General features: G+C 40.3%; 1 protein-coding gene across 2 annotated transcripts; it reads right to left on the bottom strand.

The window, feature by feature from the left end:
* Nucleotides 1–958: 958 nt before the first annotated feature.
* Nucleotides 959–20,432, bottom strand: LOC124066470 (inactive pancreatic lipase-related protein 1-like). Of its 2 annotated transcripts, none has more exons than XM_046402858.1 (13): nucleotides 20,323–20,432; nucleotides 20,153–20,207; nucleotides 19,408–19,559; nucleotides 18,081–18,200; nucleotides 16,632–16,766; nucleotides 15,950–16,058; nucleotides 10,837–10,956; nucleotides 10,535–10,651; nucleotides 7,019–7,137; nucleotides 4,961–5,093; nucleotides 4,400–4,514; nucleotides 2,340–2,507; nucleotides 959–1,064 (listed from the first exon to the last, which is right to left on the bottom strand). In XM_046402858.1, the coding sequence occupies exons 1-13, from the start codon at nucleotides 20,374–20,376 to the stop codon at nucleotides 995–997; spliced, it is 1,467 nt and encodes a 488-aa protein (XP_046258814.1). In that variant the 5' UTR covers nucleotides 20,377–20,432; the 3' UTR covers nucleotides 959–994. The 2 variants fall into 2 exon arrangements, with proteins under 2 accessions (XP_046258814.1, XP_046258815.1); XM_046402859.1 differs by having other exon boundaries at nucleotides 20,291–20,417.
* Nucleotides 20,433–21,217: the final 785 nt, after the last annotated feature.

The following is a 21,217-nucleotide window of genomic DNA, read 5'->3' as shown; positions in this document are numbered from 1 at the left end:
ATAGCTAGATAGATAGATAGATAGATAGATAGATAGATACTTTATTGATCCCAAGGGAAATTAAAGAGTCTGTTAATGATTTACAACTACCAACATTATGTTACAGTAGGCTAACTTCAATCATCATTACCTGAACATAACCACAGTTATATGGTTTTGTTTTTGTGATCAGCTAAGACAGACATTAAAAGAATGGTTAAAACAAAACAAAAACTTGGGTCTTGATTGATGTGAAACCAAAATGGTGAATGCTGTAAACTGTCATGTAACACTGCAAATATTTCAATAATAATACAGAAAGGTATTTCACTACAAAAAAGCCTTGAAAATCTAATCTAATGGAACTATATTTATTGTTTCTACCGCTTATGCTGAAAACATACTGAAAATTGGCAGAAAAAAAAAAAATATTCCATAAAAGTTACATTTTGGACCCATTCATTTTAGCCCCCTACGTAACCGCAAGTTCCGAGAGTGGGAGTTCTTCGATTGTTTCTTTGGTAACTCCCTTGCAAAATGGATTGCAATGGACTGCGGACCAGTTTTGTGGTAGAGGACAGGAGGTTAGCAGAGGCCTTACAGACAGCATCTAGAAATTGCACTGTATGTTAACCTGTCATTGTCTAGTTTATTCTTGAATACACAGTATTGTAGACATGGTGTCGACATTGAAGAGAGCGTGAATATGGACAATGAATAAATGTTCTCATTCTGAAATAAAAGAGACATTGATCTTTAAAATCCTTGTCAATTATTCATTGATTCCTCCATCTTCCAAAATTCATTTGAATTGAAAATAACAGCCAAAATTGATGTATGTGATTAATTTCGATTAATTAATCACAGACCATGAGACTATATATATATATATGTGAGACAGAAAGAGGGAGAGAATTCTATTTATTCTTATTCTTCTTATTATGAAGGGATGAAATGAGAGAGAGGTGCAGAGGTTTTGTTGAAAGACGCTGAGCGACATGGTGATTGTGGCTGCTCAAGCTTGGCATGGAAGCACAGACTGGATCGCATTCTCCACCACATTCCCTGCTCCACAGAATAAGATGCTGTGAAGAAAGGGAGATAAAATACAGAGAGAATGAGAGAGGATAACAAGTTTAATCAATTCAGCCTAAACATCAGAGTCTGCTCTCATTCACTAATATTAGCATAGATGGATAAATTGTAGTTGGCACTGATTGTTGGAAATAATAAATAAATCTGGAATTTAAATTGTTTTGTCAAGTTTTGACTCTTTTACTCATCACTATATTTTACATCTGTTGGCGGATGTATTGTATTGTTGCTGATAAAAGGAAAGGATCATAAAGTAAATAAACATCAGTAATTTACACCAGTAAATAACATATAGATACATCTTCAAGATGTTCTCCAACACACCAGCTAACAACACATCTGCCCTCATCACTAGAGGGCACAGGGGCAGTCCCATACTGCCCTCTACTGGCCATCACCGGTCCATGTCATTTACTGTAGTGCAGAGAACTGCAACAGTCTGGCAGAATGAAAACACATCCGAGTTCTGTTCAGTAATTCTTAGAAATGTCTCCATCTTCCCACACCAGAAAAGAACAATTGTACCCATGCTTTATCATCTTACTACACAATGACTTCTATACTTTATCTCATAGATGTTTAATCAGCAGGGAATGACGTGTTAACTCTTCTCTGGGGTCTCAGAGAGCCAAGCATTGATAACACTATGCTGTAGGGTGATATTATTTTAGTTTCTTTGTTTGAAAATAGGTTTTTAGCAAACATTCAGTGGCCCATATTGTTGAAAATTTAAAAGATTTATTTCTAAAGTGTTAAACATGGTGTTGTTGTTGTTTCATTATGAATACATGCATAGACTGTGTAACATATACATGTGTAAATATATTGTATGATATTCTACTGAATACAGTACAAAGACAAGATATTTCCTGTCCGAGCTGATCAATTTTGGTTTTTTTTTAAATATTTACTCATTCTGAATTTAACACCTTGCAGCACATTCTAGAAAGGTGGGACAGGAGCATGTTTCCGACTTTGTGCATCATCTTTTCTTTTGTCAGTAAGGTGCTCTTCAGTAAGTATTTGGGAACTGAGGACATTAAAAGTTTTGACCTACTAATTCATTGATGTTGACTTTCTCAACATTCTCTGCTTTTGTATTGTGTGCTTCCTGAAGATGATGTTTGAAAGAGAGATGAAGGTCATAGACATTCAAAAAAATTCTGTGCAAGTGCTCGATTTTCACACTTTCACTTTGTATCATCCCACATTAAAGGTGGAGGAGTGCCACTTAACTCTCACGTTTACAGGAAAGACAAACTTACATGTTCTTGTCCTTTCCTCTCTGCAGCTCCACTTTGGATGCACCATACTTGGGTTTCAGGGGGTTTAAAATATGGTTGTTCCACCGAAACTTCACCTCTGTCACATCACCCACGTCCACTTCAGCGTTAATCAGCAACTCATAGGTCCTTCCAGGTATCAGCATACCTCTGGAGAAACACACTTCATGAAATGTAGGAATGCTTTTATTTTTGAAAATCTTTCTTCTTAGATTACTTTGGCAGTACAATCTGAGCACCTGAGGAATTGAACAATTACTATAACATAGCTGGATGGTGATATGATGTCTACTCATTACATATTGCAGTTTCATTGCAGTGACTGCATACATACTGTCCAGTAACAATCACACCTTTTTCTGGCCAATTTCTGACTGGACTGAAATACATGTAACAAAAATGAACCGGAAATGCAACAGTTTGCTTCAATATCTTTTACTATATGTGCTTTCTAAATCCCTGCATACAGTAATTTACTTGTGAAAAACACGTTAAAAATAAAACTCCTAAAATTCCATGGCTTCAACAATAGTTACAGACAAAGCAAAAACAACATGTGCACCATAATGACTCATACTGCACAGCACTGTGAGGGTTCAAGTCCTTCCTCTATATGAACTAAAAACACCTCGTAGGCCCTCAGGTGAAATTGTAATCACCTGTTTGGAATGATTATTATTAAATTTTATTGTAAATGTCCTACTGAGACTTTCAGTACCCTTCAATACGATTACAAAAGGTGCCATTGTGCTGTTAAGCTGTTAATTTAATTTAGGGGGGTGTTAGCATTTGAAAGGTGTGCTGCAGATATTAAGTGTTTTCAAGTGGAGGAGTATGAATGAGAAGAGACTTTATGGACTTGGGAAAATCCGTTCATTGAATGCATTTTGTGTGAAAGCAAAGAAAAATGATTTGCAATTTGATTCACATAGACTTCTGTTATAGTGATTTGCGTATCCCTCTTACTGTGAAATCACAGAGGCAAAAGTGGATAGAATTGGATATGGAATTTATCCATTTCTGAAACATTAATTTTTTTAAGTCAAACTTCAGTATACTTTCACGTTATTCTAATTTATGTAAACGGAACCATCACATCAGAGCCTGTTACCTCCTCTCAAACAGTACTTGGCCGGTGCCATGTTAGGCTTGGCCATCCTCAGTTCATGAGGGAAAGGCTTCTGGTCCAATGATGGAGTCGTAAACGGCTTCTCTTACTAAACAACACTAAACATTATGGAGTTTGGGATTACCACTCACCACCTCTTAGTGTGGCTGACCCAGAAATTCTACATCTGCTTGATAGAGAGAGGGCAGGAGTGGAGCCAGCAATGAAACATGCACCATACATCTTTAAACTTACCTTTGTAGTCTGAGATTTTCACAGTCAACCATCTAGTGGCTATTAGTGAAACTGCAGTCTCAAACAATAATAACGACTGCCTGTACCTGGTATGAAATGCAGTACAGTGGCTGAGCTGCAAAATGACATCATGAGTGCACCTGACCAGAACTGTTATTTAGGCAGGAGGGACTCACATAATCAGATCAGAAAAGGTACAGTTGTTCAAACTCTCAGCCTTGGCAACATCCTGAGAAGGAGGAAGGCCCTCTTCAGTAGTCTAAGATGTCATGTGGATGAAAAGCACCACAGAACATTCATTCATTTTCTATACCGCTTATCCATCAGGGTCGCGGGGGAGCTGGAGCCTATCCCAGCTGACTACGGGTGAGAGGCGGGGTACACCCTGGACTGGTCACCAGTCAATCGCAGGGCCAACACACAAAGACAAACAACCACACACTCACACACTCACACCTAGGGGCAATTTAGAGTAGCCAATTAACCTAATGTGTATGTCTCTGGGATTGTGGGAGGAAGCCGGAGAACCCGGAGAAAACCCACGCAGGCACAGGGAGAACATGCAAACTCCACACAGAAGGGCCCAGACCGGGATTCAAACCTCTTGCTATGAGGCGACAGTGCTAACCACTGCACCACCGTGCCGCCCCACCACAGAGCAATGGTTTAATATTCTTACACATGAAGCTGATACTCCTTGGTGCTGTCCAAGTCTCCAGCCAGTGCTACATACATGAAGCCTGGGTTGGTCCAGCTGGGACCATCCAAAGTAACAACAACTTTGTAGCTGTAACCTAGAAATGGAAAGAAATAGCAGGCAGTCACATGATTTCACCATAGCTCCACATGTAGTGCCACAACACCTTGATACATATGATATTTTCAAAGAACATATGGAGAAAGGTGTAAAAGCTCACCATACTGATATTGCCAAAAAGTACAGATTTGTCATGTAAAGTTTTCAGCACAATAAAAAAATAGCTTTGTTTTAGTGGATGTCAAAGTGTTTTGAATCCACACAAATTCAGTTCAAAGGATTTTACAAGGTCACGGGGGTGAAGAATAATACCAGCCCATCCAACACTTTGTATATTATACTTCAGTTGAGCTGAAAGCATGAAAACACTTTTTTTTTTCTCTGGGCATTAATTACATGAAAAGGTTTCAGATGTTCTTCACAGCGAAATCTAAAAGATCAGGTCTTACAGCCCATGTTACACAGGGAGAGCAGGATACTTACGACCAAAAGGCTTTGAACTGCCGGTGTTGAGGAAGTACTTCGTCTCTGAAATGCCATCAGTCATAGAGAAGAACTTGTCAGCATTATGGCCCATCAGAGGACATTTGATGTCGGCACATGGGAAACACTTTCCCTGCGGAGACAAGGACATGGTGAGGTGTGAAGAATGAGCTCACCTTGTGATGGACTGTAAGAATCTTCTATCAATGAATAGTCAGGGTCAAGACTTACCCCCTACACTCCTTAAAAAGGTTGCAGATTGCCACCTTATAAATATGAAGGTGGAGACTGTTGCTGGTTTTGTAATAAGTTACTGTGTGGGGATAAGATGACTTTGTGGCTGTCAGCTATGGCTGCAGGAATAACACCAGGGAGCGTTTACGAGGTGAACGACAAGGAGGTGCTGTCATCTCTCAACAGGGACATAGTCATATGAGGTCATGCTCGGCACTCTCTGGGCCTCCTTTGATCGGGAACATGTGTCCAAAGCAGGGATAAACTGACATTAACACCAACAGCTGCAGATACAAGCTCTCCCCATGGAAGACATGAGGGAAGTCCATTTAGATCGGCCCCCTCTGTCGCAACACAAATCCAATCTAGCTGAATCAACTTCTAAAACCAAAGAAATGGTTTCACAACCATATCAGTGTCATACAACAACAGGTGGCTGCCATACTGCAACAGTGGAGATATGGGCCCCTTCTCTTGTCTGAGTCAATCTGATAGCCCTGAGCTGGTTTTCAAATTGAGGACCTAAGACGCCTCCCAGACGCATCGGCTGTGGCCCCGACCATCAGAAGCGCTGTTGGAGCATGATGTGGCATGGTTTTAAGCCATGAGTCAGGAGTCACTGTCTTTTAAATCAAGCAAGCTGCTTTGGCTTGCTATTGTGACTGCCTAATCCTAGTATGTAAGTGATGCTTTACACTACATCCATCCATTTTCTATACCGCTTATCCGTCAGGGTCGCGGGGGAGCTGGAGCCTATCCCAGCTGACTACGGGCGAGAGTGACTACTGGTCGCCAGTCAATCACAGGGCTGACACACAAAGACAGACAACCACACACTCTCACAGTCACACCTAGGGGCAATTTAGAGTAGCCAATAAACCTAATGTGCATGTTTTTGGTATTGTGGGAGGAAGCCGGAGAACCCGGAGAAAACCCACGCAGGCACAGGGAGAACATGCAAACTCCACATAGAAGGGCCCAGACCGGGATTCGAACCTGGAACCCTCTTGCTATTACACTACATACTCTACACAATGTTTTAGAGTTTTGTTTTTATTCTACTTTATTTATATGACAGATCCTGCTGTTTACTTTGCAGATAAATAATTTACATAATTAATTGTAATCAAAATGTAATTAATTAAGTACATAAATAAACTGATGCACTTTTAAAGGCCTAGATCAGAATAAGGATAAAATTTGTTTCATACCAACCAGTTACAGCATTGCAAAGCTACTTATGTGTCAATAAATGCAATAAAAACTAAATACAATATATAGTGTAGACAACAATTTCACTATCAAAAAGGCCCATTCTGCACATGTGCTTACTTATGTTATTTTACATTTTGGTACTTGAACATTTGGTGCTGCTACTTTTACTTAAGTAAATGATTTTAATACTTCTTCCTCCATAGATAAGGTCAAGTCAAAATATAAGAGCAATCAGTAAGGAGGTCAACTGCAATGCTAATAATCACAAACTTATGTTTGATAACAGAATCTCCTTTCTTCTGATTAAAATTGTCTTGCACTCCTTATTACAATGAGATTATTTATGTTAAAGGAGGTAGGAGAAGAAGCACTCAAACTACACATCTTAGCATTTAAAGAATTCTACCTGAGTGTAACATGGCTACAACACTTCCAGTTCAGATCGCTCAGTCTAAAACGCTTTTGAACATGCACCAACCAAAATGATTTGAGTTTTTAGAATTTTTAGAATCATTAATGTCTCATTACGTATATACTGTAAAAAAAATACCCACTTGGTCAGGCACTACTGAAACACACTTTAACACTCTTATTGAAGCAAAGACTTACAGCAGAAAAACTGTCCTTGTTAGAGCAGGGAAATCCCACAAAGCCTTGGGGTTTAACTATACTCTCACTGTAGTACTGGTATGCTCGGACATGGTTGCAGGCATCAAACTTCTTAGTACCTGGCAAGAGATTGGAAGAGATGATGATGACAAGAAAGGGGAGATGTTAGAGTGAGAGATAAAGTGTTAAAACAAGGTTAAAGTAAGTGGAATAAACGAAGAGGTGAGTGCGGATTTGAGTCTTGAATGTCAATAACCGAAGTGCCAAGTGTGGTCATTATGCATTGTTGACCATGAAAAAGATTTCTTCTGATTTGTTCTTCTTCTGAAAACATAATGATTTTCCATACAATAATTGTTAATAAATCAGCTGGAAAAAATAGACTCAGGAAGAAGTTTATAGTTGGCACCAGTTAAAAAAAAAAAAAATATTAATGAGAATTTTAGAGTCAGAGTAAGAATGCGAGACAGAGAGACTGACAGGGTGAGACAAACATAGAACGAGGTCATGGCTTCTGGTGTTTTCTCTTCGACGACAGGGCAAACACCAGGCACTCCAAGACCTCCAGCTATGCAGCCCTGGCTCCCACTCTCCCTGTCTTATCTATATGATCAAAAGTGGTACATTCAGCTGTGCCAACTCCCAATCCCCACTCCCCCCCACCGCCCTCCAGACCCAGGCATGGTACCAATGCTGCCACTTGAGCCTTGCTACTCAGCGGCACATTTCAAAAGAAGGCTGTTGTCATCCATATTAGAAAATATTTGCTCAGACTGGCCCAGCAGGGATAACTCTTCTGGCCTGGCGGTTTCTTTATGATTTTTTTTTTCCATTGGGAGAACTCCAATATTCCACTGAGCTTCTGCACCCTGAAAAATAGGATGTATGAGTCATTGCATTATGTATAGAAAACTGATCTGTGATGATGCCTGTAGACTGGTCGTGTTGTGGGAAGAGCGTGAGTAGTATATCAAAGGTCACATCATGTTCTTGCCTGTTTACAGATACATTTTATTCAAAAGAGAAACCAACATAGACAGAGAAACCTTGGATTTAGTATCGGAAAAATACAAATAAACACTGACAGAGCGCTCAATATGGCATGAGTCAGTCAACATTCTGCAGATAGAAACAAATGAAAGCGCTGAAGGTGATAATAGACGATTAGAATAGTCAGAATCAAAATAATTTCAAAATCTTTTGGACTCAAACTTGGCCAAACCATGTCATGTTATTTGCTACCTCAGTACACCTTTAACAACAAATATTACAAGGATCACTAAAAAAAAGCTTATAGATACTTACTATTCAGGAATTCACATTATAAACAGTATTTCTGTCCATACACAGTGATCCGATATAATATATCATCTGAGCAACCTCTGTGCTGAGTACAGTGAAAGATGATAAGCTTTAAAACAGAATGGATAGGTCTGTCAGGGTAACATTGGAGAACAGATTCATTCATCTATAGCAGATTACCGTGAACACCTCGTGATTATATTCTTATTACCATCCATCCATCCACCCACCCATTTTCTATACCGCTTATCCGTCAGGGTCGCGGGGGAGCTGGAGCCTATCCCAGCTGACTACGGGCGAGAGGCGGGGTTCACCCTGGACTGGTCGCCAGTCAATCGCAGGGCCAACACACAAAGACAGATAACCACACACTCTCACACTCTCACACTCACACCTAGGGGCAATGTAGAGTATTTTAAATTAACCTAATGTGCATGTTTTTGGTATTGTGGGAGGAAGCCGGAGTACCCGGAGAAAACCCACACAGGCACAGGGAGAACATGCAAACTCCACATAGAAGAGCCCAGACCGGGATTCGAACCTGGAACCCTGTTGCTATGAGGCCACAGTGCTAACCACTGCACCATCGTGCCGCCCTGCCTGAATTAACCATCTTTGACAATTGTGAAACAAAAAACAAACATTACTTAGCTTGACATGAATTAAAGGGCAAGCTCTACTACCTGTGTTTTCTTCAAAATAGAATATACATAGATAAATATTGAGGACTCCGGAGAGTGCTGACTTGAATGCCTGCTAATATGTCTTAGAAACATGCTTTGACAAGTTGAAAGAAGACTCAGCAGAATATTCACTGACGCTATAAACACTTGTGTTTCTAACTTCTCAAGTGGTCAGAAAATAAAAAATATAAATTGAATAAATTCTACTTAACTGCTGAGTGATGTTTTTCAAAGGACCAGTTCAGACAATATACTAGTTTGTTGTTATTCTTTTCCTGTGCATGCAAGATTCAATCCTGTTTCCAAAAACTTAAAACATTACTATTAGTATTAGTCTTATATACTGCTCATTTACAAAAGTAACCGTATTAATATTAATATAATATAATATTTCTATCATTATTACTGCTGCTATGCATCTCTGCTTGTGTGCTCCTTCTCTCATGCCCCACCCCCTCTCCCTCTCTCTCCTTGTCTCTCTCTCTCTCTCTCTCTCTCTCTCTCTCTCTCAACCCAACCGGTCAAGGCAGATGGCCGCCCATCTTGAGCCGGGGTCTGCTCCGAGGTTTCTGCCTTCTAAAAGGCAGTTTTTCCTCACCACTGTCACCAAGTGCTTGCTCAAGGGGGAATGTTGGGTTCTCTGTATTACAATTTAATTAAAGTGAAAGTGAAAGTGAAAGTGAGATGTTTTGTCATTGGAGGGAACTCACTCCAACAAAATTTGTGCTCTGCATTTAACCCACCCAAGTGACGTACACACAGCAAACCCGGGGCAGTGGGCGACCGCATGCAGCACCCGGGGAGCAGTGGGGGTTAGGTACCTTGCTCAAGGGCACCTCAGCCATGGACACCGGTATGGGGAATCGAACCAGCGATCCACCGGTTACGGGTCCAACACCCTAACCGCTGATCCACGACTGCCCCTAATTAAAGAGTTTGGTCTAGACCTGCTCTAACTGGAAAGTGTCATGAGATAACTTTTGTTGTGAATTGGCGCTATATAAATGACCTGAACTGAATTTCAAAGTCCACTGTGACTTGAAGCATGATAGGTTTACACAATATATCTACTTTGCTAAAATTTTGCTTGACCTGCTTAAAATCTCCTGAGTACTTTTGTTGCCCAACACTAACCACACACTGCTCCTCTTTCACTTCACACACTTCTCACTTCTTCTAAACATAATTACCAGTGGTACATAAACGTATTTTCTAGGAGACAGGGTTACTAGAATGGAATGTGGTTGAGTTCTTGCATTTGAAAATTTAAAGTTGAAAGGTTTTTTTGTTTTTTAATTTCATAACAATGTCACTCATATGTGATATTTTCTAATTAGTGTGAAAGATAAAATACAGAATCACATAGCATGATAAAGGGTAAAATATTTGTCAGACTTCTGCTACTTTTATTGAACCCACATTGACTTGACAAACAATGGAAAGAAACCAAATAGCTGAAAAAAATACCAACTTATCATTGTAGTCATAGCATTTCCATGAAAATGTGTTGGTTCATCTCTACTGATCTTACCCTCCCAGATGGCATCCAGGTCAGTGGGGTCGCCTCTGTTGGTGGTGCAGCCAGGCATCAGCTCTCCTCCGTTGGGGTAGAAGTCAATGTGGCCCACAGACTGTGACATCCCCAGACCTGAGAGGATGAAAACAGAAATCACTTTGGCTAATGGTTTTAAAAAGGCTTTAAAAGCACTGAATTTTGTTTTCACATTTTTTCAATAAGAATTGTGTCATTCTAAAACAATTACGACTTACAGGTACAGAATACTCTGGACTAGAGTCGATCTGTTTCACTGTGAGCATCAGTGATATTTTTACCGAGTTTGGGGTCGAAAGAAAGTCCATCAGTGTGAATGACGTCCACAAAGGTGGCATCACTGGTGTCCAGACGAACAGAGACATCGGTGTCCTGAAAGTAAGGTTCGGCTGGGTCTAGTCCTAAGCAGAGAAAGAAAGCCGCTGTATTCTATCTGACCTTAGTACTGCAGCACATTTCTATAAACTGTGTAAATCTTAAATAATTAAACATGTACAAGGACAGATTCCAATGTAGAAACATAGCTGCCTCAGCAACCTAGATGAGCATTATTTCAAAATTAAAGGGACAGTTCACTCCAACATTAAAATTATACATATTTCTCCTATCTGTAGTTCTACTTACATACACTGCATAGACTAAAGTATTGGGGCACCTGACCATTACACCAACAGGGACTTTAATGACATAGCATCATAAATGCATAAGCAGTTTTGCAGAGCTCTAACCTTCGGCTCTTCTGGGAAAGCTTTCCAGATGTTAGACGAAAATGTCCATTCCACTTCATCCGAAAAGTGCTGAGCTCAGGGCTCTGCTATTGCTCTTTCTGTATCACCATGCAAAAGGGATTTACTCATGGATAAGAGGCTAGTTTAGTACGTTAGCTAACATCACAGTTCAGTGAAGGATGACAACATTAATGTTTACGACTTGCTGTGTCACAAATGTGAGCCTCTTGTCCATGAGTAGATGCATATTCGTCCTAATCTGATTTAAATCTGTTAAGACTCAGTACAGCTACTACCATTATTGTTACTACCATTGTTATCAAAATCACCATAACACCTTCTGTATACTTCATTGTCATTGTCATTATCTACATTTCGATACTTCTGGTATTATTACTGCTGCTATGCATCTCTGCTTGTGTGCTCCTTCTCTCACACCCCACCCCCTCTGCCTCTCTCCCTTGCTCTCTCTCTCTCTCTCTCCCTCTCTCTCTCTCAACCCAACCGGTCAAGGCAGATGGCCGCCTATCTTGAGCCGGGGTCTGCTCCGAGGTTTCTGCCTTCTAAAAGGCAGTTTTTCCTCGCCCCCTTGAGCAAGTGCTTGCTCAAGGGGGAATGTTGGGCTCTCTCTATTTCACAATTTAATTAAAGAGTTTGGTCTAGACCTGCTCTAATTGGAAAGTATTTTTGATTTGGGGGTGAACTGTCTCTTTAGTCCTGCCTACTATCAGCAGGATGGTTCTCCCTTGTGAGTCGGGTCCTGCTCAAGGTTTCTTCCTGTTAAAAGGGAGTTTTTCCTTGCCACTGTCTGCTTGCTCGGGGGTTCAGGCTCTGGGTTTCTGTAAAGCATCTAGAGACAATTGTTGTGATTGTATAAGGTGCTATATGAATAAATAAATTGAATTTGAAGATGCTGTACATTTCCCTTCTTGCCAAAACGAATTAGTGGTATCAGACAGAAGTCCAATCTTTGTTCTAACCGGGAAGGTAATGTCATAAGCTGCCGCAGTCTTATATACTGGCCTTGGGCCAGTGTGTGTCAGCGCCAAGCTTGGAATCATTGAAAATGAATACAACCAATTTTTATTGTTGTAGTGTACCGCGCTCCTGGCCCATACTCTGAATTTTTACTGGAATTTCCAGAGTTCCTATCGAGTCTTGTCCTTAAAACTAATAAAGTTATTATTATGGGTGATTTCAACATCCACTTGGACGATAGTAATGATAGCCTTCGCGCAGCATTTATCTCTCTCTTAGATTCAATTGGCTTCTGTCAGTGTGTACATGAACCCACTCATTGCTTCAATCACACTCTTGACCTTGTTTTGACATATGGTATAGATGTAGAACATTTAACTGTCTCTGAACAAAATCCTCTTCTGTCTGACCATTGTTTAATAACTTTTGAATTTATACTATTTGACTTCATACCACCAAGAAAAAACTCCTACACTAGATACCTGTCTGATAGTGCTGTGGCTAAATTTAAAGAAACAGTTCTATTGTCATTAACTTCAGTATCATGTCCCCATATGAGTGAACAATATAATAATCCCTCTGAAATCGACCATTTCGTGAACAGTGCTGCAAGTTTACTAAGGACAACTTTAGACTCTGTTGCTCCGATAAAAAAGAAACTCATAAAGCAAAAGAAACTTGCACCCTGGTATAATACAGAGGTTCGCAAATTAAAACAAAATGTGCAAAAACTTGAGAGGAAATGGCGTTCCTCCAAACTTATTGAATCTCGCTCAATCTGGCAAGACAGTCTTAGATTATATAGGAAGGCCCTACGGACTGCCAGAGCAGCCTATTACTCAAAATTAATTGAGGATAACAAGCATAATCCCAGGTTTCTCTTCAGCACTGTAGCCAGGCTGACAGAGAGCCACAGTGCTATTGAGCCTTGTATCCCTGTGACCCTTAGCAGCAATGACTTCATAACCTTTTTTAACGACAAGATCTTAAACATTAGAGACAAAATTCAGCACCTACTGACCTCAGCTGATCCTGATGTAACATCAAACATTAGTGTCTTAGAACCAACAGTAGAAACAGATAATCATCTTGACTGCTTTTCACCTATCGATCCCCATCAGCTATACTCACTCATATATTCATCCAAGCCAACAACATGCCTCTTAGACCCCATCCCTACCAAACTTCTCAAAGAAGCTTTACCCTTACTTAGCACCTGTCTATTAGACATGATCAATCTGTCCCTGATAACAGGCTATGTACCCCAGTCCTTTAAAATAGCTGTAGTCAAACCTCTCCTTAAAAAACACACGCTTGATCCAGAGGTTTTAAGCAACTATAGACCAATATCTAACCTTCCATTTCTTTCCAAGATCCTTGAAAGAACAGTCGCCAATCAGTTATATGACTTTCTTCAAAATAATAACTTATTTGAAACTTTTCAATCTGGCTTTAGTGCTCATCATAGCACAGAAACAGCATTGGTCAAAGTCACAAATGACCTCCTCCTGGCATCAGACAAGGGATTTATCTCTGTCCTTGTACTGTTAGACCTTAGTGCTGCATTTGACACCATTGACCACTCTATATTACTGCACAGATTGGAACACCTAATTGGCATCAAAGGAACTGCATTAAGCTGGTTTCAGTCTTATTTATCAGAGCGATTTCAATTTGTTCATGTTAATGATACATCGTCCACACTCTCAAAAGTTAGTCCTTGGGCCAATATTATTCAGCCTGTATATGCTCCCCATTGGTGATATTATTAGGAAACACACCATACATTTTCATTGTTATGCGGATGACACGCAATTGTACTTATCAATGAAACCAGATGAAACAAATCAGCTAGTCAAGCTTCAGGCATGTCTTAAAGACATAAAAACCTGGATGACCAGCAACTTCCTACTTCTCAATTCAGACAAAACCGAAGTTATTGTTCTGGGCCCCCCAACACCTTAGAAATAAATTATGCAGTGATATTGCATTGATAGATGGCTTAGCCGTGGCCTCAAGCTCCACTGTAAGAAATCTAGGAGTTATCTTTGACCAGGACATGTCCTTTAACTCGCACAATGCAAATATTTCAAAGACTGCATTCTTTCACCTCCGAAATATCGCAAAGATTAGGCACATCCTGAGTCAGAAAGATGCAGAAAAATTAGTCCATGCATTCATTACCTCTAGACTGGATTACTGTAACTCCCTTCTATCAGGCTGCCCCAGTAAATCCATAAAGACTCTCCAGCTAATCCAGAACGCTGCAGCACGACTACTGACAAGAACCAGCATGAGAGACCATATTTCTCCTGTTCTGGCTTCTCTACATTGGCTACCTGTAAAATTCAGGATAGATTTTAAAATTCTCCTCCTCACTTATAAAGCCCTGAACGGTCAGGCACCATCCTATCTTAAAGAGTTAATAGTACCCTATTATCCCACCAGAACTTTGCGTTCCCAAAATGCAGGGCTACTTGTGGTTCCTAGAGTCCTCAAAAGTAGACTGGGAACCAGAGCGTTTAGTTATCAAGCTCCTCTGCTATGGAACCATCTTCCGGTTTCGGTCCGGGAGGCGGACACCCTCTCTATATTTAAGAGTAGACTAAAAACTTTCCTCTTTGATAAAGCTTATAGTTAGGGCTGGCCTAGGCCGGCCCCTAGTTATGCTGCTATAGGCTTAGACTGCCGGGGGCCCTCCCATGACGCACTGAGCTCTTTCTTCCTCTCCCTCTCCTTCTGCACACATTCATGTCCCATTAATGCATATTACTAACTCAACTTCTTCCCTGGAGTCCCTGTGCTTTCTTGTCCCACAGATTCCTAGCGATCATGACTGGACCTCCTGCTGCCGTCCTGCTGTCGTCCTGCTCAAAACCTACTGCAATTACTACTGTTTAGTCATAATCTGATTTAAATCTGTTAAGACTCAGTACAGCTACTACCATTATTGTCACTACCATTGTTATCAAAATCACCATAATACCTTCTGTATACGTCATTGTCATTATCATTATCTACATTTCGATACTTCTGGTATTATTACTGCTGCTATGCATCTCTGCTTGTGTGCTCCTTCTCTCACACCCCACCCCCTCTGCCTCTCTCCCTTGCTCTCTCTGTCGCTCTCCTGCTCTCTCTCTCTCTCTCTCTCTCCCTCTCTCTCTCTCAACCCAACCGGTCAAGGCAGATGGCCGCCCATCTTGAGCCGGGGTCTGCTCCGAGGTTTCTGCCTTCTAAAAGGCAGTTTTTCCTCGCCACTGTCGCCAAGTGCTTGCTCAAGGGGGAATGTTGGGCTCTCTCTATTTTACAATTTAATTAAAGAGTTTGGTCTAGACCTGCTCTAATTGGAAAGTGTCATGAGATAACTTTTGTTGTGAATTGGCGCTATATAAATAAACTGAATTGAATTGAATTGAAAATTGAATTGAATTAACAGTATTAAATATTAGTTTAAATACAATTATATATACAAATATACAAAAAATACAATGTAATAATACTACAAATCATTGTGTTTTGGAAATTCAAATACCCCAACATGCATTTGATACATTATATGTTATACATGATATTTCTTTAAAGATAATCATGAAAAAAAACAAGTCATTCCATAAACGAGCAGTAGTTGTTGCTTATTTCTCAGCTAACAGACCGTTATAAGGGGTAAGTACTGCAGTATGTTTACCTGTAATACGAGTGAGGCCAGGGATCCTGCTGCCAGCGTCTCCTGCAGCGTGAGCTCCCAGGCTGTGTCCAATAATGTGGAACTTATCTGCCTCCTGCTTGTAGCTGCCCTGCATCGTGCAATGTGTATGTTAGGTTTGAATATAGCACACAGTACATACAACACACAATATATCCTCTGAGCACTGTCCATCTAGCTTCTGTCTGGGCCCTTTCTACCCTTTCTGTTAGTGATTAGTTGTTAGTTGATTTTAGTTTTGGCTTCTGTGATGACTACCCCATCTTTATGGAAGTACAATATTAAGCTGTTGTAATACTCCTTTAAAGGAACTTGACCAAACTTTAAGGGAATGTGTCTGTCTGCTGTCTTACTAGAAATCAGATGAGAATATAAGTATTAGTTTTATCTCTCTGTGTCCAATACAGAGATAAATCCAGGCTGTTAGCTTCAAACAAAAGTTCGAGGCAGTAGGAAACTGCTACTCCAGATGCATCGAAATTTAAATAAACATCTCTGTATAAAGAATTGTCTTTGTCTTGTCATTTTCTCAATCACTCTACCAATCGTTCATTATATATTAATTATATATATTATACATATTAATATACATAATACATATTTAGAGAACACTGCTGTGACCTAGGCACAGTAAGCCTGTCAGTCAATGAAGTGCTATATTTACCATGAGGAATGTGATCATGGATAGCACCTGGGCAGCCACCACTCTGGCATTATTGGCAGCCTGGGCATACTGAGTCTTCACACCTTTCTTCCACTCCACAGCAATGCAGTTCACATTCTCCAATGTGAGCATAACCTAGACACAGCATCAAGGTTTATGCAACTTAGGGTTAAATGGTCAGTCCATACACTTTTAAAAAAATTACGAATATAGTACTCTTCGATCTGGTTATATAGCACTTTTCTAGCCTGATTGACCACCCAGAACACTTTAGAACACAAGCCAGCTTTCACCCGTTCACACAAACATTTATACACTTGTGGCAGAGGATACCATGCTAGGTCACACCTGCTCATCGCACAAACACTCACACACCAATGGAACAGTCATCAGGAGTAATTTGGGCGTTTAATGTCTTGCCTAAGGGCACTTTGGCATGTAGACTGCAGGGGCAAGGGATCAAACCCAGACCTTCCATTTGGTGGACGACTGCTCTGCCTTCTGAGCTACAGCCACCCATATGAAAGCTTAACAATAAGACATTGTTTCACAGTAAAAGGGAGTTTTGCATGAAACATCACAACAGACGCAACAAACCCAAGAGAACAGCAGAGTATTAACAAGAAACATAAAAAACATATGATAACTGAAGGCGTCAGTTACAGTAAAAGCATGTTATGTGTTATCTTCACCAAAAGTGTGCAAAACAAACCTAGCAGGGTTCTAAATCAAAATGGTTGTCACCATATATGACATTACAAATACTCTAACTCTTTCTTTCAGACGTATATTAGCTCATATTTTAGTATGAAACCTCCATTTTTTTTGCATCAGCTCATTTTTCCCTGTTAAATATTTGATACTGCGTTAAACTGTTAATCAGCTCTCCTCTTTTCCTGTATCCATTTCAGATTAAAAACCCTCAGGTGTTTCACTTGACAGAAGCCATTAATTTCCAAGACTTTTATTGTGAAGTATTTACAGGACCCTGACTTAAATGATTCCTGTATGGTACTTCACATATGACTACTACCACTTTGCGGGACTTGTATTTTACTACAGAATGTATTTAGGCTTGGACATTAATCCACATACACCTGCAGACTTGCATATTTATTTCATGTTGAAGACTCTTCTTGTAAGAGCCATTCCAAATTGAAATAGAGTTTTATTATTTTGCAGTTTCTATGGTGCTCATAAAGTGCTTATGTGTGAACAAATTTGTGCTATAACAGATGACCACAAACTACTTAGAGGCATTCATTTTTGCCCTATGCTTCACTGAGTTAATACTGCTCTCAGTGCCAGAGGCAACATCAGTAACATACCCACATTCTAATTTTTTAAGAAGCCTATCGATCAAACAGTCATTGTCTGTTCTTCACATTGAGTATTGTTTCAACGAACGTTCATGAAGTTCATGGAGTTTTTCAGTGTGTGTTTTCTTACCTTACACATTGCCTGTGGCCAGTCCTCATCTCCTTTTTCCAAATAACCAGGAATGATGAATCGAGTTTTTTTCATTCCACTGTAGTTCGAGGCATGGATGGTTTGATCTGTCTTGATCTCCTGTCAAGTTTCAACAGAAGAGCAATTTAGAGCTTACAATACTCCCGCAACCATATGCGTCTTAAAAGCATTACTGGTTGCTGTAATTGTTAGGATTGTACCAGTCTTCTCTTCTTTGTGCTTCTTTCCTGCTCCCCTCTTTGCTTCTGTGTGTGTGTGTGTGTGTGTGTGTGTGTCTCACCTGAGCCAGCAGAACTGGGCGGTCCCTGTCCTCCTCCAGTCATCTGCCTTCCTGCATACCTGTTGTCCATCTCAGGCAATCAACCCAACTCCTGTGTCTATTTTAAGAACTGTTCTTCTCAGTCCACCTTCACTATAGTGATATTCATGTCAGGCTTGGTTTCTACCTTTTTGCCTGGACTGCCTTTTGACCTTTGGACTAGCTGTTGCTTCTTGTGTGTTCATTCGGGTTTGCTGCCTCGCCTCTGGTTTACCTGCCCAGCCAGCTCTGGCGGGCCTCTCGTATCTCTTGTTTGGAAGCTGGGATTCTTTATTTGGACAGTTTGTATTCACCTGTTTGTTGACCATATGCACTCACAAGCTGCCTGGTTCCTGCTTTGGATTGTTCTTTGAAAAACCTGAATATTTGGACTTGCCTTTGGCTTTTGTAAATAGTGTGAATAGTTTCTGTCAGTAAAAGTCTTCCTTTTCATTTCCTCTTGAGTTAGCATCTGCTTTTTGGGGTCCTAGTTTTTGGATAAAACTTAACAGAAATGGTTCCTAAGAGAACCCTTCTCACAGGTATTACTATTGTTATCATCATCAAGTTCAGCTAGTCTTTCTCGAATCAAATGCCTTCCCGGTGTTACTGCAAGGACAGGGGGGGAAGTTCATACTGAAACTGAATGAAATTTAACTTTTCTAACTCCAACAGCTGAAGCCTCATGGTGACTTCATCTGAACATAAGAGTGCACTGCAAAAGAAGGAGGAAAGTGGATTTTGTCCCCCATCATTAACACTGTAACGGCTGTACAAAGAGATCTTTATGGCCATGCAGTCTACAGGACAAGAGACGGAATTACAGCGACTAATAACCCTTTGAATGTACACATGTGAGTCTGGGCATCTGATTATTGATTTGAAAAAATGTTAGCCTATCCTTAAAATAATTTACTTGTGTCCCCACAATGGCACATATATGCATCAGTGGAGATACAAAAGCTGATTGTTAAGTTGTACCAAACAAAAGAAAATGAAATCTCTTACCTGGTAGTAACGGTTCCTCTGGGTGAAGAGAAGGAAGCGGGTGCCAATGTCATCAGGATGCCAGGGCAGGACAGAGGTTGGTCTCTGTGCAGTACCCCCCCAAGGAGGCAGGTCATTAAAGCAACCCAGCTCATTAAAACAGACCTCAGCCGCTGTGGACATGGAGGTCACACCACTGAGACAAACCCTCAGATTCCCATATGGTGTGAATTTCATAATGATTCAGTTTTGATATTATATACTGGAAACTCAGATGAAACTTATAATGCTCTCAGGTCATGAAGTTTTCACATTTTCAAGATCTTAAACTAAACTGAAGCTACAACAACATTTGGCTCAGTTTTCAAACAAGTACTTTAATGGAGAAGGTTATAGCATCTAAAACCTGTGCCACCAATTATTGATTAGTTTTTCAGGAACAACATCAAAATTTAATAAGAAGCAGCTTGCTTGAGTTAGTCATTACAACCTCATGCTGTGCAGTCATATGCAGAGAACGTTATTTTAAACTATCACTTCAACATACCAAATATGTCAGGATGAAATGTGTAAAAAATAAGACATGCATGCAGAATATTTGCAACTGATTGTGTTGTATAGCCAAAAACAACATGGAGTCTTTGGTCTGAATAGTGCACTCACAGTAAATTTTATATAGCTTCAGTGAAGAGCTGGAATAATCTCATTATTGTTGGAAGGGTGGAATAAGATGTAAAAATTAGTGCAAAAATAAAAGTCAATTTACCATATGATGCACCAGTGAGGAAGCAGAGCAGGCCCAAAGTCCACATGTGAGACATCTGTTGGAAAAACAGTCCCATGAGAACTTTAGGTTATAGAGAAGTGGAACAAAGGCATCATGGGGGCCATGCAGTGTACTCACCTCGAGGCCAGACAGGAAGGTAGTGAACTAACCTTGCACTTCTTGAAATACTCCAAGCAGAAGTCTTTTTTTGCCCACGTAGGCATGGGAAACACGCAGGTGACAGACACGGAGAGGGGCCAATAACAGGTCACTTAGCATACACGTGGCCACACCTGTGGTTCAGAGTTTTAACAGGTGTGCTGATCAGTCTGGAGAAACGCAACTTTGTGAGATATACATATGTATATATCTTCAGTCAGCAGGATTTGATTTGATAATCACAGGTACATTGTAGGTCAGCTGATTTCCAGCTTCTCACCCTCTTACCAAAACACGTGAACGTGGTAAATATACTCTCCACAGGGGACAATTAAAGGAGAATAACGTTCCCCTAACCCATGCACCATCCCCACTCAAATGAACAAAATACCATTACAAAGCACAGCAAAGACAGAGAACATCTGATTAACAAATCATTTACACGTTATCAAAAAAAAAATAGAAAGAAAATTTGGGTGTAGCAACACAAGTGCATTCAATGCAGATTTCCAAGTTCCACTTTCACCTGAATTACAAAACTATCATTACCAAAATGTAACAAAAATACACATAATGCAGAGACAGATTATATTAGTTTAGCCAAGCAACTGTAAGCTTTCATGCCTTTGTGATAATAATAAAAGTTATTGACTACCTGAATGCACAGCAAAAACACTCTGCACACTGTAACGCTGTGGTGTTCCTTACAATAATGAAAGTATGCAGAATTCACGGCAACAGGCCTAGATCCATTCTAAGTCACCGTATGATGTGGTCTGGAGTCAGTAAGGGAACAAGAGCATTACTGTCCAGGACTATAGTGCATCACTATAAGGTTTTAGCATGCACATTGTAGGAAACACTGTTTATGTACACTTGGTCACTGCTAACAGGCTACAGTCCCTC

Source organism: Scatophagus argus, chromosome 10 (assembly GCF_020382885.2).
Source record: "Scatophagus argus isolate fScaArg1 chromosome 10, fScaArg1.pri, whole genome shotgun sequence".
In the NCBI taxonomy this organism is placed as follows: Eukaryota; Metazoa; Chordata; class Actinopteri; family Scatophagidae; genus Scatophagus; species Scatophagus argus.
Note: the sequence above shows the minus strand (reverse complement) of the source record. Positions and strands in the feature narration are given on the sequence as shown.

What these genes read in the sequence shown, in the direction of transcription:
- LOC124066470 (XM_046402858.1), bottom strand. Translation starts at nt 20,376, where the DNA reads ATGCCTACGTGGGCAAAAAAAGACTTCTGCTTGGAGTATTTCAAGAAG. An exon ending in AGTATTTCAAGAAGTGCAAG is followed by an intron (nt 20,208 to 20,322) that starts GTTAGTTCACTA and finishes TTTTTCCAACAG; the next exon opens with ATGTCTCACATGTGGACTTT. An exon ending in CCTGGATGCCATCTGGGAGG is followed by an intron (nt 7,138 to 10,534) that starts GTAAGATCAGTA and finishes ATCTCTTGCCAG; the next exon opens with GTACTAAGAAGTTTGATGCC.